At 39.2% G+C, this 18835-nt stretch overlaps 2 protein-coding genes across 9 annotated transcripts in view; one reads left to right on the top strand and one right to left on the bottom strand.

The window, feature by feature from the left end:
• ARL6IP6 (ADP ribosylation factor like GTPase 6 interacting protein 6) overlaps positions 1-7473 on the bottom strand; it is a 51377-nt gene extending 43904 nt beyond the window's left edge. The window contains exons 1-2 of one of the 2 annotated variants that reach the window (XM_036744686.1): positions 7071-7473; positions 4286-4339 (exon numbers count right to left, since the gene is read on the bottom strand). In XM_036744686.1, coding sequence (XP_036600581.1) covers positions 4286-4339; positions 7071-7431 — 415 coding nt within the window. In that variant the 5' untranslated portion in view covers positions 7432-7473. Of the gene's footprint in view, positions 1-4270; positions 4340-7070 lie in introns of both variants that reach the window. The other variant, XM_036744685.1, reaches the window with a different exon arrangement.
• A 788-nt stretch (positions 7474-8261) lies between these two features.
• PRPF40A (pre-mRNA processing factor 40 homolog A) overlaps positions 8262-18835 on the top strand; it is a 55251-nt gene continuing 44677 nt past the window's right edge. For 3 of the 7 annotated variants that reach the window (XM_036744683.1, XM_036744682.1, XM_036744681.1), the window contains exons 1-2: positions 8262-8783; positions 9943-10074. In XM_036744683.1, the coding sequence (XP_036600578.1) occupies positions 8508-8783; positions 9943-10074 (408 nt within the window). In that variant the 5' untranslated portion in view covers positions 8262-8507. Of the gene's footprint in view, positions 8910-9942; positions 10075-18835 lie in introns of all 7 variants that reach the window. The other 4 variants (XM_036744680.1, XM_036744679.1, XM_036744678.1 and 1 more) reach the window with 2 other exon arrangements.

Raw genomic sequence — 18835 nt, 5'->3', positions numbered from 1 at the left:
CTTTTACGAATTAATAGTTAACTCACCAATTAATATAGTTAACACACAAAGTCTATGTGGAAAGAATCTTGGCTTGGGCTTGATATCTACAGTCTATGAGATCTGTTCAATCATACCTTGTGGCGTCAATTTTTATAGAACCCAGAATTGGGCCAGTAAATGAAATATCTTGAAAGACTTGACTAGTAACTTTACATGACTGCTCAGAAACAAGCAACTTAGCTTTATTTTCTAATTATCACAAATACTAATAATTCATTTATACAATTCTTTTGGAGAGTCCAAGTACAACCCTATCGTATATATAAAGACACCAAGTCTAAAAGATGTAGTTTCTAGAACACCTATGTGATTTAAAAAATAATTTTATAACATTTTTGATATAGTGTTATAAAGTTGACTTTTGTTTGCATTATCAACCTCACAAAGCCTTTGAGTTACACTTCATATACCTTAAATTAATACATAAATGTGTGTTGTTCTTAATGATTGCTTTATCATCTCAGGAGACTAAAATATCATTGAGGGCAGGTACTATTTCTTACAATTATTTTTGAAACACTCCTCTGCCCCCACTACCAGCTGAGCAGTGTTATGCATATACTAGGTTAAGAACAAAACAAAACCACTTAGTTGATTGATCCCCATATGACCTTGAGGATATTATAACCTACCTTTAAGTCTTCAGTTTCTTTACCCATATTGTGAGGACAGTTTATATCTGGGGAAATACTTTAAGCCACTTGGAAGGCACTACTTTAAGACATTATACTATATTATCTTACCATATGGGACAGATATCTCATACAATTTTTAAAAGCTGTCACCATTATTAACAACATAGCACTTTAGGATGAACTACTTTGGAATGTGAATTTATAAGACTGCTAAATTTATATAATGACACTTCACATTTTCATAGCTGCAGTAGCTTAAATTGAGACATTTTTGACCAAAAACAAAGAGAAATCACATTATTATTCATATAGATGGTACACACCTGACAAGTCTTAGGGTCTTATGCATTATGTTCCAGTTTGTTGTATAATGTGTATAGCATCCTTCCTAGTAGAAAACCCAGATTTGAATCTAAGTAGACACTACAAATTTTGAGGCAGAGTGACACAGAGAGTGCACTTGATTTGAGAGGATCTAGGTTTAAATCACACTTGGGTCCTTCCTAAGTGACCTCAGGCAAAAAAGTTCTCTGGCCTGCATCTTTGGCTGTAAGATAAACTGGATGTTTATGATATAATTCAGCTCTAAGCTTTTTGATTCTAAAGACAGATTCAATCTGAAGGAGAAAATCTTGATGAGCTCAGTAGCAGTAGTAGAGAGGTAACACTTTTAGATACCTGAAAGTGGGCCATCCTCTAAGTTATCTAGAGGGGAAAAAAAAAGCTCTATTGAAACTTTTCTGTGTTTCAATGTCAATAATAATAACAACACTTTAGCACTAGAATACTACATCTTGTTTTTCATTTATCTTCTTGAAAAATCATGCTCTATTTTAGAGACTATATTTGCTTTGTTTTAGCTTAAAGTCTGATGAACTCAAGCAGTAGTTAACAGACTATAAGGAACTTTTGTGAATAAACAAATAAGCAACAGTCAATCTTTAAGTCTTTTGATCATTTCCCAGTGAGGGGAAAAAAATAAGTCACACAACTGGTAAATGGCATAGATGGCTATTTTTAAGTTTGGATATATGTCCCACAACAATTCCTCTATAAACATATTTCCTTATAAAAGAAAAATATCATATTGTATAGAATGTTTACATAGCATTTTTAATAATTCTAGAAAGTTATTTTAGATAGGTGACTTGGAGTAATATCTATTATGTGTAGATCTAATACAATTCAGTATGCAGGTGAAATTGCCTTTAAATAGACATAGTTTGAGTCTCTGTGAACACATGGTATTTAATATTTTACAACCCTGGAACCCAGCTGAAAACCTTATTGTAGAGGAGTCTGATCTCCTTTAGAGGTCCTAAAAGAGGAACAATGAGGGCCATAAACTATTTCTCAGGATCACCAAGACAGAAGGGTACTCTTTCTTTAGGGAAGAGAAGGGACTAAAGGGACATATACATAAAGGTGATAAGGTATGGTATCTTTGATGCTTCCAATGTGGGAATCATTTCCACTAATGTAAATCATAGCTCATCTATGCCTTACCTGTATGATTCTTTTCCATATTGCCACAAACCCACTATCTAATATGCTGACAGTCTTCACTTAATTCTTATAGGTTATCACTTATAAATGAATAATAAATGATTACCTTTTAATAAATGGTTAGGCTGTCCATTTGTTACCTTCTGCCCACTCCTCTTCCTGTTGTGCATGTCCTTGCTAATGCTTTTTATACTATTTCTTAAGTGTCATTCACTTCTGGCAACAGATCACAGATCACAAATCTATAATGCCACAATCTACTTAAACCTTAAGTAATCCATTGGTTGGTATCATTTTGATTCTTTTGAGATGGTATTATTTCATCTATTAGGGTTACTCTACATAAGTTTATATACCATGGATCTCATTGCAGAGGTACTAGAGTACAGGACTTCTTAAACTTGTTCCACTCATGACCCTTCCGTTCTTCTTAAATTGTGGTTAAGTTTAAGAAGTGTTACATTGTGTTCTGGATTTGCAAGCAATCAATACAATGTCATCTGCAAACAGAACCATCTGGAGGACCATACCATCTTGTCTATTTGAATTTTCTCAGGACATCCTCCACAACAACCCCAAACATTTCTGAAGAATATATCTTATACCTTGACTGATGCCAATACGGGGAGGAATGATAAACAATCTCATCTTTGTGGTTGTACCTGTCACAGAATCTCAAACACTTAACATATGCATAACATGCACCTTGCTGAAAGCCTTCTGAAAATGCTTTTTGTTGTATCAAGGAGCAAAGCAGATACTACGTTTTTAAAAGTCTGATTAGAAAATACATATAAAAAGGAAAGTGCCAGCACAAAGGGGAAGAAAATCCTTTTGCCTCCTTTTCAGAAATATTCAACATACGCATTAGAAACTGAAGGACACCAATTTTGCATACTAACAGGTTATTTTATTAAGTTTAGCGCTGTGATCCACCCAAAACAAATGGCACAAATGATTAAAAAAAGTGGCACAGCATTGTGACAACTTAAGTTCTGGCTCCAAAGTGCTATTGCTTTCTTGTAGGAACAATGTACAAATCCATATAAATGTCTATAAACCAGTTATCCCTATCTTCCCCCAAAGCCCTGGTATACACAGATACACAAACTTAAGACAGTAAGAAGATAGGTTATCTTCATTAACTTACCTAAGGTCCTGGACCAGCATTTCCCAATATATATTTTGGTTAATAGGCTGGTACATAATTAGTCAGCTGGGTAGCACAGTGGACAGTGTGCTGGATTTGGGATTCAGAAAGACTTGAGTTTAAATCCTACCTCAGTTATTTAACAGTTGAGTAACCATGGGCAAGTCATTTAACCTCTTTTGGCCTCAGTTTCCTAATCTGTGAGGAGCAAACCTTAAAGTGCTATATAAATGCTAGTATAATTACTGAGACCATTTAAGAGAAATATAAGAATTGTAACTCTAGAAATCTACAAAATCAGCATTGTAGCCCTTGTTTTCTTCCTAGTTTGCCATGGATTTTTCTTCTAAATAAACTTGCTGTTACTTTCTTGCTTTTACTTAATTTTTATGGTTACATTACAAAATAGTAATGGTAGGATTTTGAAAGACAACTTCCTGGAGTTAGACCTAAGTAATGATATATGGGAAGTAGGCCTCAGATGAAAGGCTTAATCATTTCTTACTCTCAGGGTGAGCAGACGAAAAGCCAGTAACTTCTTAGGGAAGATGGTGGGAATAGTTGTATACTTCGATAGCTTAAGATACTCTCTCAAATGCTTCCATCCAATTTTTCTTAAAATTGCCTAACAAATGTATATTGAGTAATTTTTCTACCTCTCATTCAGTGACAGAATAGTAATGGCATTTTCTATTTTGTTAGGGAAGGAGAAATGTGTTCATTTACTGTTACATGATGAGTATAAGATGCCTTTCAAATACGAGGTAAATACCAAAGGAAAGAAATAGGTTAGTTAGGACTGAATCCCATTACTCTTCTTTAGAACATGTTTTATCATTTGATATAATCCCCCAACTTTGATTTGTATATTAACTAATAATTTGCACAGGAAACTTCACATCTGGGAAAAAAGCAAAAAATCAAGTAAGCCAATTACCTATTTTGTTCATACCTAATAAACCAGTCTCTACACCATCTTCAGTCTTCAAATTCTCAGCATGCAATTCTGTAAATACAAAAGAGGGCTTAGACTGATAAGAAATTTAGTTCCTAATAAATCAGCAAGCATTTGTTCACCAACTACATGAAAGAAACCCGGAATTAAAAAACAAAAACAAAAACCCCAGCCCTCAAGAAATTTATATTCTCGTAAGTGAAACAGGTATACACGTAAGGAAATACAAAGTACAAGGTAATAATGGAGGATGAGGAGTGGTGACCAGGAAAAACCTTGAGTAGGAATTCCTGCCTGAGTTAAGCGTTGAGGAAGGCTAAGACTTCTAAGAGGCAAAGGAGTAGAAAGCCTCAAGGCACACATAGAATGTAACATGTAAAGAACAGTAAGGAGACTAGTTTGGCTAATTTAAAGTGTTTTGGAGGACAGGACATGTAGTAAATCTGGAAGGTATGATGAAGTTAGAAGCATTTTTATTGTATCTCAAAGGCAGAAGGGAGACATGATCTTTTCGAGTAACATGGTCAGACCTATACTTCAGTAATATCACTCTGGCAGTTGTATGAAAGATTGAGAGGTGAGATGCTTAGAAGACCAATAATGAGGCTTTGCAATAGGTCAGGTTAAGAGGTGAATGGCTAGAATGGAAAGATAATTACAAGTAGCAGATGTTAAGAGATTGGAGGGGAAAACTTTCACAAATTGTCAACTGACTGGATAAGGAGGATGAGGTTGGGGGGGGACTCTAACATTGTGAACTCTTGTGATGGGGATAATACCCTAACCATAAATAAATTCATTAAAAAGGAGAAACTTAACATTGACAGGTCACATTAAAAGAGTACTTGGGGGTAGAACTTAATCCTTCAACCAGTTTGCTAAGTTGTCTTTTTTGTATGAAACCTACCATGGCAGGATACCAGATAGTAATGTCTTCCGTTAGGAATCATGGAAAATGGGGGTTGGGGGGAGGTGGATTCTGGACTGAGTTCCTAACAAAGAATTTTTCTCATTTTTGTTTCATCTCTACTTCCTGACTTTCCTCAAGCATCAATTAAAGTCCCACCTTCTACAAGAAGTGTTTCTCAGTGCCTTCCTTCTGAGATTATTTCTTATTTATCTTGTATACAATCTCTTCATACATAGTTGCTTGTATGTTGTCTCCTCCATTAGACTATGAGCTCTGTGCCACATATTTATCCCTATCACATAACAGAAACTTAATATATACTTATTTACTTGACTTATAGCTATAGTTACATGTTATTAATATATCTTTGTAAGGTTTCATATAAGTAGGGTAGGTAGGTACTATTTTCACTTGACACACACACAAAATTTTATCAGACATTGATAAGATAAATGGTCTAAATTCAGACCAGTGTTTCCAAACTTTTTTGATCTTACACCTCTTATCAATAAAAAAAATTTTGAGCACATACTCCTAATACAAAAATGTACTTATTTATAAGTTGTAAACATGTACTATTGTACTAATAATCTATATTACAAAATTTCCACAAAAATATTATGATAATATCTGATCCTATAATGTGTAGCTATAGGACTGAGTACAGGAGTGATATGCATAATCAGACCAGCATTTCAGGATAATCCTTTTGGCAACTGTGTGCAGAAAAGACTGGAGAAAAAGAGATCTGAGACAAGAAAACAATTAGGAAGCTATTGCAATGGCAGGGGATGACGAAAGCCTGAAATAAGGCAGTGGCTGAATGTAGAGAGAAGGGTACAGTTTCAACAGATGTTGTACTACCAGCTAGCATAGTGCCCAGGTTTTGATTAGGTTATAACTTGTCTACGGGCCCAAATAAGATCAAATGGGAGAGACTGGGAGGGTGCATAGCTATGGAGGAAGCAAAATCTGGTTGTTAGGCAGTAATAAATGAAGTAGGCATAGTGTGGGAAACAATCCTAGGTTGACAGCTGATTATGAAGTAGATCCATCTACTACTGCTTGATCTCCACTGCTGATTTTACCATGAAAGTGCCTGAAAAGCATGTTGGAAGTATGAGCCAATAAATAGCCATTTTTTAAAAAGCCCCTAACTCCAGCACTTCCATTTGATTGGTTTTCCGACTTCCAAAAAGGAGGGGAAAAAAAGAGAAAAGTACCTATTTCTTTTTTTAAAAAAAGGCAACAAGTAATAAACTGAGCTAACAGCAGCTTCAATACAATGAAATCAGTATGCTCAACTCTGACGGGCGGTAAGTAGGTGGTGAGTAGCTAGTGGATAGAGCTGGGCTCAATCAAATCTGGCCTCTTCAAAGCTCTTCCTAGATGAGTGACCCTGGGCAGGTCACTTAACCCTGTCTGCCTGTTTTCCTGTCTGTAAAATGAGCTGGAGAAGGAAATGACAAACCACTCCAGTATCTTTGCCAAGAGAACCCCAAACGCGGTCACAACGAATACAACACTGAAAAGACTTAACAGGTGGGGCAGTAAAGTATCCGAGCATTAAGACCCCGCCCTTCAGCAAGAAGCCTTTACCAGTCCTTACTTAAACGCCTTCCCTCTGGGACCACCCCCATTTAAGTCTGTACATGATTGTTTCCAAGTAGTTATCCCCGAATGAGACAATGAGGTCCTTGAAAGCAGGAGCGGTCTTTGGCCAGGGTTACAGGCCGCACTTAACCCAGGGCCCAGCCATCTAGTAGGTGCTAAACAAACACTAGCAGACTGATAAGCCGAGGTCCCTCGCCCCCTCGACCCAGCGTCTGCCGAGCATCCCTCTGCCCCCACTTTCTCCCTAAGTTCTAGTACCTTTCACGACCATGTAGACGATAGCTAGGAGGAAAGCAAGAAGGGCGGCGAAGAGAAGGGAACAGACCACCGAGAGGATCTGAACCGGCCACCGCCGGCCCCGGGGAGCTCGGGCTGCGTCAGGCACTCTCAGGGTGACCCCATTATGTTTATGTGGCTGAGACTGCGGCGTGTCAGCCAAGAGCTCGGCGCGCAGGTCCCGGACCACTTCGTTTACCCCTTCGTCCTCGTAGTCATCCTCTCCTTCCCCCCAGCTGCCGCCAACCTGGGAGGGCGAGGCGTAGGCAGGGAGTACGAGGGTGGCCTGAGGCCCGGGTCTGCGGTGGCGAAACGAGCGGCTACCACTAGCCAAGAACGACATGGCGGGAAAACGGGAAACGGAACCCGGAAGCTCAGGGATTTCCTCCCTCCCCCTGCCCCCCACTGGCCAATTAGCGCCCCGAAGAATCCCCGGTGCCTACCAACCGAGGCCTGGGGGGGGGTGCGCCCCTGGGATGGGGAGGGGGCGGCAGGAGCGCCCGGTAAAAGTGCATCGGAAGACGAACCCGACACTGGGGACTGAGGGAGGAGGGAGGCCGAAGGAAGTAGGGGGAGGCGGAGGAGAGGACGGGAGGGGAAGGCGGACACCTCCAAGAATACAGTCCCCTCCCCTCGTGGTGTCTGGTCCCGGCCTCGAGACCTCCGCCTCCGCCACCTCGTAGCCTCCAGGCAAGCCGCGCGCGTCCGGGCCCAGCCGGCCACTCCTAAGCCGCAAATCCGGGCGCTCGGTCCTAGCGTCCACCGCCATTGCTGCCGTCCGCACCCCCTCGGAAACCCCTTCCCCAGTCCGTCCGCTTTTTTTTCCCCCGTCCTCCCCTCCTAAGCACGCGAGGGGGCTTTCTCATTTTCCGCCTAAACGGCATCTTCAGCGCGCTACGGCCTGTCTCTTCCTTTGCCTAAATCGCTTCTCCCCATCCCCCTACTCGGCTTTCAACCTTCTCCCCACTTCCACACTTCCCTTCTCGCGCAGTGCCGCGTCACGCTCCCCCCTCTTTACCCTGGCCATCGCGCGCTTCGCCAGTCTCGCGCTTTCTCACCCGGTGCCTTCCGCGTCCTCGAGCCCCCTCCTCTTCCCCTCCTCCCTCCCCTTTTCCTCCCCCCTCCCCCGCCCAACCTCGAGCGTCGCGCGCGCGCATCCCGTCCCAGCCACCGCTAACGCTAGAAGCTGCTTCCCCCCCTCCTGGCTCCCCGGCGGCCTCAGGTTTGTGGGGCGTGCGTAACTCGGGTGGGGGGTAAAGGCGGCAGCACCCCCACTGCCCCTCCCCCTACGGGGTGAGGTGGCTGTTAGGCCCGGGAGGCTGGGGCCTACGTACTCTTCTCTTCCCTGGGGGAAGTTGGTGGAGTTTTCCCGGCGGGGGACTCGGCGCAGAAACTTCCTCCGTCCCCCTCCCCCCCTCCATGCAGGCGACGCCGAGCGAGGCCGAGGCCGGGGGCGAATCGCCGCAGAGCTGCGTGCAAGCTGCGCGCTCTGATTGGACGGCGGGGAAGCCAGTCAGCTTATTGGCCCCGCTGATCCCGCCCCGCAGCTCCGGGCAGCCTCTACCCTTTGGCCCCAGCGGGCGCCAGCCACTCAGATCGCTTCTTGTTGGAATGTGTAGCGGCAGCGGCCGCCGCCGGAGCAGCCTCAGCCCGACGATGAGGCCGGGGACGGGAGTCGAGCGTGGAGGCCTCATGGTGAGTGAAATGGAGAACCGCCCTCCACCGCGGGGTCCCGGGAACGGGGAGCGGAGACTGTCCAGCTCAAGCCTCTGCTCCAGCCCATGGGCCTCTGCGGACGGCTACCTGAGGAGACGGCCCTCGGTAAGGGAGCGGTGGGGCGGGGGAAAAGCGGCACAATGAAAAAAAGAAACAGGAAGCCTTCTCTCTGTGGGGAAGAAAAAAAAGGTGGACGGAGGAGAAGGCCTGAGGTGGCGGGATCTGGCTCTGAGGGAGGGAAATGGAGGGCGGAGTAGCACAAAGGAAAGGATGTGGGTCCCTGGGAGGTGGGTATTACTGTGGCGAAGATGGAGGAGGGAGCCCTGGACAGAACCGGGGGCTGGGTGGTGGCAGAAGTCTGCTTTGGGGTGCAGGCCTGATTTGACCAGGGTAGAGAAGGGAGGAATGTGACTTCAGATGAAAGAAAAGAGTGAGCAAGGCTGACTAGAGTTGCTAAGCGTATAATTACTTTACGTGATTTGAGGCATTGGGCACCTTCGTGGCCTAAATAATTTTGATTTTATGAACTTATTAAAGCAGGTACTCTTTCTGTTGGACCTTCTGTACATAGCTTTGCCGAATGACCAACCAACAGTAGTTATTGACTTTAAGACCTGGAAGTGATGTAGCTTTTCGGAGAGAGACAGAATGTTTTGATCTACCTTAGTAAGAATTTTTCGGGGGAATGACAGGTTTGACGCTAGAGAAACATCCACAGGTAGCCTTTGTAGTATTCAATGAACCTTTTAAAATAACTTGTCCTTATTTGTTAGACAAAATAATTTAGTCTAAAATTTAAAAGCTGGTCTTGGTACATAGGCAGAATAATCAGGTCTTCCTCAGAATTGGTCTTAAAATGGGTTCTTCGTTTCCTTGGCAAACTATTTTAGCACAATAACTTATTAAGGTATTAATTATTTTTAGTCATTTTTGATTATCCATAAATAGTCAGTCCCCCCCCCCAATCTTCCCTTCTTTCTGAAGTCCATTATTTTATAAATGGGCAAAATTTCTGTAAAGTTCCTCAATCTTGCCAAATATCTTACCACCTCACTTCAGTGATAGCATTCTTGGTCCTTTTGGGGGTGGGAAGACTTTATTGTTAATTGATGTTTTCTTTACTAACACTGTTTTTCAGATGGGACACCCTGGCATGCATTATCCACCCATGGGAATGCACCCTATGGGTCAGAGAGGAAATATGCAACCTGTACCTCATGGAATGATGCAGCAAATGATGCCCCCTATGGGAGGTCCTCCAATGGGACAAGTAAGAGTTTTAAAAATTATATTTGCTTTGTAGCATCACTGCGATAATAATTTAAAGCATGGATAAATATTAGTAAATAAGTCAAGGATTGATATTTCCCCAAAAACATATTCAAAGGTTTCAAGTGAAATGATATCCGTAACCAGAGTTTTCACTGTACTGAGGCTGTGGTCCACATAAAAATGCTCATCATTTCCACTTTGAAAAAATGCACTTGAATAGCAGTTTTTTGGTAGCTTAAAGGTTATGTTTTTAGTTGATTTTCTCAAGCAAGTCAATTTGGTCTTAACGCCCTAGCTGCAAATCTAGAAATTTTTTGTTCATTTCACTGTCTTTTGTGGGTTACCCAACTGAGGTAAATGTACATAAAAATAGGAAAACTTACATCAAGAGCTTTGTTTAGGTGTTTGCCTTAGAATTTGAGTGTTATACGTTTTTTGATACCAAAACAGTGTTCTTGCATTTTCCTGTTCCACATTCCTAATTTTCTGTAGGCCACTTTTATTTTGAATTGAGGAAGTGCTTGTTGATTTTCTTCACTCCTACTGATGAACTATCCCTTCTCTCTCTAGTATAAGTTGTAAATAGGAGTGATTTGTATCAAAAAGCTTCATTAGTGCTAACTCAGTGACCCTGTAGTGTTCTAATCAGGGAGAGTAACTAAATTCAGTTATTGTGACTGATATTTATGCTTTAAGTCTGTTAGGTGATATATGAAATATAAGTAGCTGGATTCTCTCCATACGAGTCTTGATAAATCATCAGAAATCTAGACTGTTATATCACATGAGGCAATCAAGGGTACTGAATATGATCTTTCTCTAATTAGTTTTGTTTGTTTGATAATTGTTTAAAAGATCATTGAGTTCATAGTGAAATTGTATAGCAGCCAGGAAGGAAAAGGAATCTTTTTTTTTTTAAATTAAGAATAGAAAGGTTTATCACAAATACTTTTCTTCTGTGTAGTTTTTCTGTAGTAAAACCAGTAAGTAGTTTTAAACTCTTTATTCAGAGGTATCTGGCCCAAGAGACTGGCTCTTTGCCTATAGCATCTCCTTAAATAACTGAGCCACTGGCCTTCTGATCTAGGAAGAACACAAGTTTCAAAACTCTCTTGGTGGTGGAAAAACAATTCTGTGATCCTTCTTCTGTTCCTTACAGTCTCCCAAGCAGCAAGGAGCTCTTGGTTTCTTGATACAGCTGCTCTAACTAGATATTGAGCTTTTAAAAAAAATATTTATTCTTTAAATGCTCTGGTTCTTATTTAAAATTAGTTTCTTTCCACAGAAAGATAAAATAAAACAATTTGCTACTGCCAGATGCTTCTCTCTTTTCTGGGGCCTTCTGTTTCCATTGGGCCAATCAAGGTAAGTTATGCAAGGGATTGACCTGCTTTTACCCTTGCTATGGTGCCATGGCACTATTTTTCAAAACCAAGACACCAATTAGTCATTTTCTAATTAAATGCAAAGACTTTACCTTTTTATAATTGTTTTGGTTTGTCTCAGTGTGCTGTCAGCTGGTCACAGTTTACCATGAGGCCTTTCTGGTTTAGGTGCTGAAGTGACCGCTTTCTTTTGGGGTTTATTTCCCAGTTAATTACCCATTCATTCAGACATTGTACAGTTGTGCTTTGTGGTTTTTGCCACATTCTCTTCCAAAAGCCACCATGTCATGTGCCTACACATCTCACTTGATTGCTCAAATTTTGAGGAGTCCATCTCTCTACTGACTCCTGTAAATATAACAAGTGGCTGTCTCAGGAAACTTCAACTTTGATCCTCAGAGAGAATCTCATTCCAATGCTTGCCCTAGATACTTATAGATGCTCCTATTTTTATTGATATCTTTAGAATTTAAAAATGGAGCCCTGGATCTTGGCACAGCCAATTCTTGGTTATCAATGGTAACAGGAGACAGAGACGGCATGGATAACTAAAATCCATGGATGATTCAAAAACCCCATTTAAACCCACACACTATTAAACCACCAAAGAACTACTAACAAATAGCAAAATTATTTCACTTTTCATCTTCTTTCATTTCACTTGCCCACCCTCTGATAGAGGTATTCATGAGCAGTGAAATGGCTTGAAGTATAAAGAAGCAAAAGCAAAGGGCCTGTGTATGCATCAGAGTGTCAAAGTTGGTGGAGTTTTTTCTACCATATAGTTTAACCAATTCTGAAGTTTGATTAGTAGAGTTTTGTCTTTGGGACTTAGAATTTGGGGAGCCTAGCTTTGTGATGCCTAGTCTTCATATTTCATTCTAGGGCTGATGTAGGGTATATAAAAAGCAAAAGTTGATGTCAGTCTTATATGTTCAGTATAAGTTGTGGAGTTCTTGACACTCAAACAGCAAATGTGATTTATGAAGTAAACTTAAAATTTTTTCTTATTTGCAAAATATTTCCTTAAAATTGGTTAAAAAAATATAAAGATTTTTGCTGTAACTTAATCTCTATTTCACATCAAAAAAGACAGGGAGGGGACTTGGGTTCAAGTTACACTTTAAAAGATCAGTCCTTGCCCTTTTTAATATTTATAAACAAAATTAAATAGGCTCAGATATCTTATCTGTTCCCAGATAATAAACTGAAATACGTTGAGCTAGTTTGTTTTTGGCTCTTCCATGTTTGTTCTTGTCGTTTCTCAGGTCCACTCATTGGTTCTTTCCTACTGCCAACTAACATAGCTGTATGGTTGGTTATAGCAAATTGTGTTTCTGAATTCACAGAATCAGTTTTAGAGCCTAAAGGGAATTCATAAAGCATCCAAGTTTTGTGAACAATGTGATATTCATAGAGTGTTCCAAGGACCACTGGTTTAAAATGTACTGGATTTGAGAAGGAATAGCTAAAAATGCTGTTCTATGCCTGTTTAAATTACATTGGAATAAGGCTTCACAGATTTAAATGTGATTGAATTGCCTAGGCTATCTTGCTCCATGCCCTTTGTTAATAATTCTTTGTTTTTTTTATTAATAATTCTTTGTCTTTAGAATGTATTTGTCTAGCACTTTTCCTCAGGAATAACCTTTACAAATCAGACATTTTTAAAGTTCCTAATTTATATAGTTTCTATCCTCCTCACTCACCTTTTTCGCTTATACTTCAGGAAGCTGTGTGACCTTCGGCAGGTCATTTAACCTCTCTTCCCTTGCTTTCTTTAATCTGTAAAATGGGTTCAGAGTATGTGATATTTCCTGGCTCTTAAGATTTTGATTTTAAAATATGGTGTCAAAGAGTAATTTATAAAAGAATTTTTATGACTTGGTACGGAAGGGAAGGGAGAATAAAGTAGTGGGGGTTTTATTAATAATAGATTTTGGCCTTGATTATAACCTTTTGCAAATGAAAGTGTATTTGCATTGTACAAGTATGCTTCAGTTTCCTACTCCTACTCTTAGATTTTACACACCAAGAAGGGAAGCTGTAGACCTGTCTTGAAACTCTAGTCTTTAGATACTCAGTAAAACTTTACTGGACTATTAAAATGGCCTCCTAACTGAACTCCATGCCTGTAGGCTCAACAGTTTCATTCCACCTTAGATTAGTTTCTTCTTGCAATCTGATGCTAGATTAACCTTCTTTAAAGTGCTCCTTTCATTGTGTAACTACCTTAACTCTAGTCTCCTTCCAGTGGTTCCCATGTTCTATAAGAGTCAAACTTTTAAACTTCTTACTTGAGGTCTTTAACATTCTGATCTCAACCTCTGTATCTAGCCTTGTCCCTTAAAGATTGCTGCCCAACCCAAACCCCTAACTCTAACCAGGCTTTGGTCTCCTTCAGACTATGACCCTTAATTCATAGAATGCTCTCCTTTCTCTTTTCCTCCCTTCTCTCCCAACAGACAACTGGAGTGCCTCTGCCTATTTAAAACATACAGGTCAAGTTTTATCTCCTCTAAGAGTCCTTCCATGACTATCCTATATTTATGCCACTATTTTGACTTTAATGCAATTTCTTGTTTTATAATTTATCTGCGCATATTTTATTATTTTATCTCTGCAACTTGATTATGAGGTCTTGGAAGGTAGGCAGCTTAGTGAATTAGAAAGAACACTAGATTTTGAGTCAGCAATAAATTTCAAACCCAGCTCCGCTATGTAGTGTGTTATCTTGGACAAATCATGTGACCTTAGTTTCCTCATCTGTAAAATGAGGGGATATTGAGCTGGATGGTCTCAGATCCCTTCAGCTCTAAATCTGTGATCCCATGACTTATACTTTTGTGCCCCTTCTCCCTCTCAGTGTTTTAAATGTAAGTAGATACTCATATTTTTAAATAAATGAATGGAATACACTTTCTTACAAAGAATATATAATAAATGCAGGCTGCTAGGACATAAGCAGCTGAATTCATATGTCCTAGCATGTTAGGTTCATAAGATGATTTAAACTACTTGGGAGAAATTATTTGGAGAAAGGCTATTATTAACTCTTCTGTTCGCATTAGTTTTGATATTCAAGTATCAACAAAATCAAATGTCATTGAGCCTGGATACTACCTGGCTGTAAAGAGTGGCATAAGTTATTCAGCCTGTGTACCCAAAGTATTTAAATGGAAAATAGTTTGTGTTGATAATATACTCATCATTTAACAAATTGGTTGTCCTAATATGGGTGTAAATTATTTAGATTAAATGTGGATGTTCACAGCCTTAATGGTACAACGGTATCTACTAGACACATCCATAGGAACAAAGGATGCCAGCAAAAATTCATCAGATTCAGAAAAGAATTGTCTTTATCTTAGTCTAATCTTCATTGTGAACTACTCCCCAGATACAATGAATGCCATTACTGTCATACATTTTTATTACAAGGCAGAAGATGCATTCATTTTCATTTTGGTGCATAATCAGAATCCTATTAACCAAAGCCCTCTTTTTGCCTGGAATTTTTTACCCCTGTACAAGGTTCATGTTGAAGAATGGAAGAAATTGTCTGGAAAAGTAGGTGGGGGCCAGAACTTGGAAGCCTATGAATTCTAAGCTAAGGGGTTAGACTCTGAACTGGGATCGGCCATCATTGAAGCTGCTTTTAAGAAAATTACTCTTGCAGTCCTGTGTTACATATATTTGAAAAGAGAGGGTAGAGGCAGGTTTGGGGCAGTAGGAATGGGAAGGGTGTGAGAAATAAGAAACAGTAAGAATTGCAGATATATACGTAACTGCACAGGTATATTATAAAAGTGTGTGTGTGTATGCTTCACTAGAAAAGAGAGTATCCAGGCAGGGAGGAGAAAGAATTGGATTTGATAAGTAGAGGAGAAGAGAAATGAAGACAGCCCAAAGGGCTGACAGATAAAAAATTTTAATGTAGAAAACAAAATAGACAGCTATTAATCATTGTGGATGGTAGTAGGGGACAGTGTGACTAATGTTACAACCTGTAATTTTGGAAACTTGTCAATCATGAAGCATTTTATAGATGTTAAGATTGTGTGGACATTTTTCACACCTGAGACTGACCCACTGTTTCTCACATCCAAGTGATCTTTTATACTTTGCCAGATTTTGACAGATAAAATTGTAAGTTAAAAACTCTTCTCTAAGCCAGAAGCTGTTATTGCTCCTTTTAATCCCTATCGCTTCCCATTCCTCTTTTCAGACTTCACTATGTCTTTAAATGTATTGATTACTGAGGTGGCAGCTAAGATACTTATTTCCCTTTGACCAATGGTAATGAATCCTATGTTTGGAGCTGCCTCTATCCTGGTGTCTATACTAAGACTCCTTTATGAACAAACAACATTTCCATTCTTGGATCAAGCTGTTTATTCTTTGTGGTCAATAAACACAAAGACTTTGGCAGTAATGGGCTTAAAATTTGTGGACTTGGTCCGGCTGATTTTTGATTATTGTGTATAGGTAGACCTGCATGTGTCTCAAATTCAAGTACTGCACCTAATCACATGGATAAGGACACATCATTAGCAAAAACAAACCCATAAGAATCAGAACAGAATTTTTCTTTATCTTAGTCTTTGATCCTCCTTATTGCTGGTCTCACATTGAAATTCAACAAGTGTTACATTCTACACTTCTTGTTTCTGTTTGTATTACATATTTTCTTTTAGCTTATGGGAATAAACATTAAGTGACAGTTTGCACATTTGGCTTATGTGTGGATTGAGCTAACCAGAGAAATGTGTTGCTTTTCTGAAAGATTGCTTTTTCATGAATTTCAGTCTTTATTTTTATAAACAGAGGTATAGTACAGAGGACAATGATCATCTCCTTGAAGATAACACTGACCCTACCTCCTGTAGGAAGTATATAGCTTGATAAAGTGACTTCCTAACATTTATACAGATGGTATTTATTTCATCTACTTAGAGGGTTTTAAGAATACATTAGACATTCTTTGCAGGATTATTTATAAAATAGTATTTGGTGGGAGAAGTAGTACATGATCTCTCAAGTTCCTTTTGTGTTAGAATGTTGTACAGTAATATTGCAGTTAAATGTGAAAACTTTGCTACAATTTGCATAGTTCATTTGACTTGGCAAGTTTATCTTCTAAATTTTTCATCTCGTAGGATCACATCTAGAAATCTTTGTCCCTTCACTTTACTACTTTTTAAGAAAGAAAGGTATTCTATGCTTAAATATTACTAATGTATTTGATGTTATTTTATCCTCGTTCACATTTCTTTCCAGTACTCCTAAATTTCCCTACCACTGCCAAAATTCAGTGACCAGAAGGATGCTTTCTAAATTGGTCTTTGTTAGATTTCCAGCTTCCCTAGTAGCTTCTAGTGGCTACTTTTTTTCAGAAAATTCTTTTGTGTAATTTTGCCACTTCTGATAGAAATTCTTGACATACCTTTTTTTTTTTTACTCTTAGTGAGTGATGGATAGCCAAGTCTCATTATCTAGTAATTACATTTTCATGACTGATGTGATGTATGCTGTAGTTCTTTGTAGCATTAAGAGTTTCCCTTATTTCTTCTAGGAGAGAACTATCTAATAGGAATAAGTAGGCAAAGTATGAGATAGTGAAAGGGAACAGGACAAGGTATTGTTATTACAGGCTAGGCAAAGAAGACAGCGATAGCTCTATATCTAGGTTTCTCTGGTTTTGTTAGGAGTTTGAGGTTGTGCTATCAAAGTGACATGTCATAAATTTCTTCAACTTTAGCTCAGGTCATGACCCTTCAGCTTGAGAAACATGATCGTCTAATTTTTGTATCATAACAATATCATAGTGGCAAGATGCCATTTTTTAAAATAAATACTGCTGTATTCATATTAGTGTATTTTATTTGTTAAAGTGCTTTATAGAGATACTGTTGGTCCTACTTTTCATAGAAGTAGCTTGGCATATTGGAAAAAGAGCTGACCACAGATACCTTTATTGAAAGTGTACCTCTGACACATAAGAGCTGTGTGATCCTGGTTAATCTCTGGCTTGTGACTGTGGCTTAATCTCTCAATGTGCTAGGTAACTTTCTAAGACTGATTTACAGAGGAGGTGCCAATCTGTATAGATAAAGAGTTTCCTCATCTGGAAATTCCTTTATCCATGAAATCATAGTTGCAGTTCCTATCCTGTTTTTCCCTAAACCTTATTTTGGAATGCAACTGACCTTAACTGTTGAAAGATAAGCTCTGATAGGTTGTGTTGTGGTGCAGAGGCAGACTGTTTTCTAAGAATCAGCTTACCGACTGTTTTCTAAGAATCAGCTTACCTATATAACTAGTCACTTTATAGTCACAGAGCCCATTAAATAAGAAAAATGCAAGAAGACCAGCACCAGCAAGTAGGCATAGTCCTAGAGAAGCTAAACCACATCAATCTTAACATTCTCACTATAAATGAAAGCACAAGACAAAGAGAAGTTGCATCTAAGTGAAAGGATAGCTCACAGATTATCTTGTAAAGGTGGCAAATAAAGGAGTTTGCAGAGTGTTTTTTATCTTGGGTACAAAAGCAGCAAGAAATAGCATTTCATGGGACTTTTGGTTAATCTTATATTGCAGTATTTATGAAAAGCAATTTCAAAAAGACCACTGTGAATGTTAGTGCTTCTAGTATACCAAGATCTCCTACAGAGGATGAGGAAGTAGTGAAATTCTACAAAGTACTCAATAGCATTCTCCAAATTAAATCAACATATACTTTATCAGTAATCCTAATGCAAAGATAGAGCAGAGGAAAGCAAAAAATGTTGGAAAGGATTCATCAAGAAAAGAAAGGTGAGAGGCGTTTAAAAACTTGTAGACTATACAGAAACTTTCTTTGAGAAGAGTTGGGAGGTATTTGGTAACAAATACCAAACAACAACATAAAAAGTTAGGTTGAGTAGAGGGGTGGTAACTGAACCCATTTGCTAGAGTAGGGAATTCCAAGGCAAGGAAACTACCAATGTCATCTTTGCAGATTAGAGTCTTAGTTGCCTAGAGCACTGAGAAGTTAAAATGATTTTTCTAAGATTCACAAAGCCAATAAGTACATCAAGCAGGACTTGAATCCAGGTCTTCTAGCTTAGAAGCTAGCCACTACACTAGGTTGCCTCTTTAAAACTGATGATTTGAACAGATGGGTAATGATCTGTCACCATGAAAGGAGTTATTTCTGAATCAACTCTGTTCAATTTAGATTAAAGATCAAAAATGAAAACCACATCAAAAGAAAAATAGAAATGAGATATGGCATATACATTTGAGACAACCCCAACCTAACCTATTTTAACATGTTGATATCACAAATAAAGGGTAAAGAGCAAACCATTTTTCTAAGGTATAACCAAT

The sequence above is a fragment of the Trichosurus vulpecula genome, chromosome 2 (genome assembly GCF_011100635.1).
Source record: "Trichosurus vulpecula isolate mTriVul1 chromosome 2, mTriVul1.pri, whole genome shotgun sequence".
Lineage (NCBI taxonomy): Eukaryota > Metazoa > Chordata > Mammalia > Diprotodontia > Phalangeridae > Trichosurus > Trichosurus vulpecula.
Note: the sequence above shows the minus strand (reverse complement) of the source record. Positions and strands in the feature narration are given on the sequence as shown.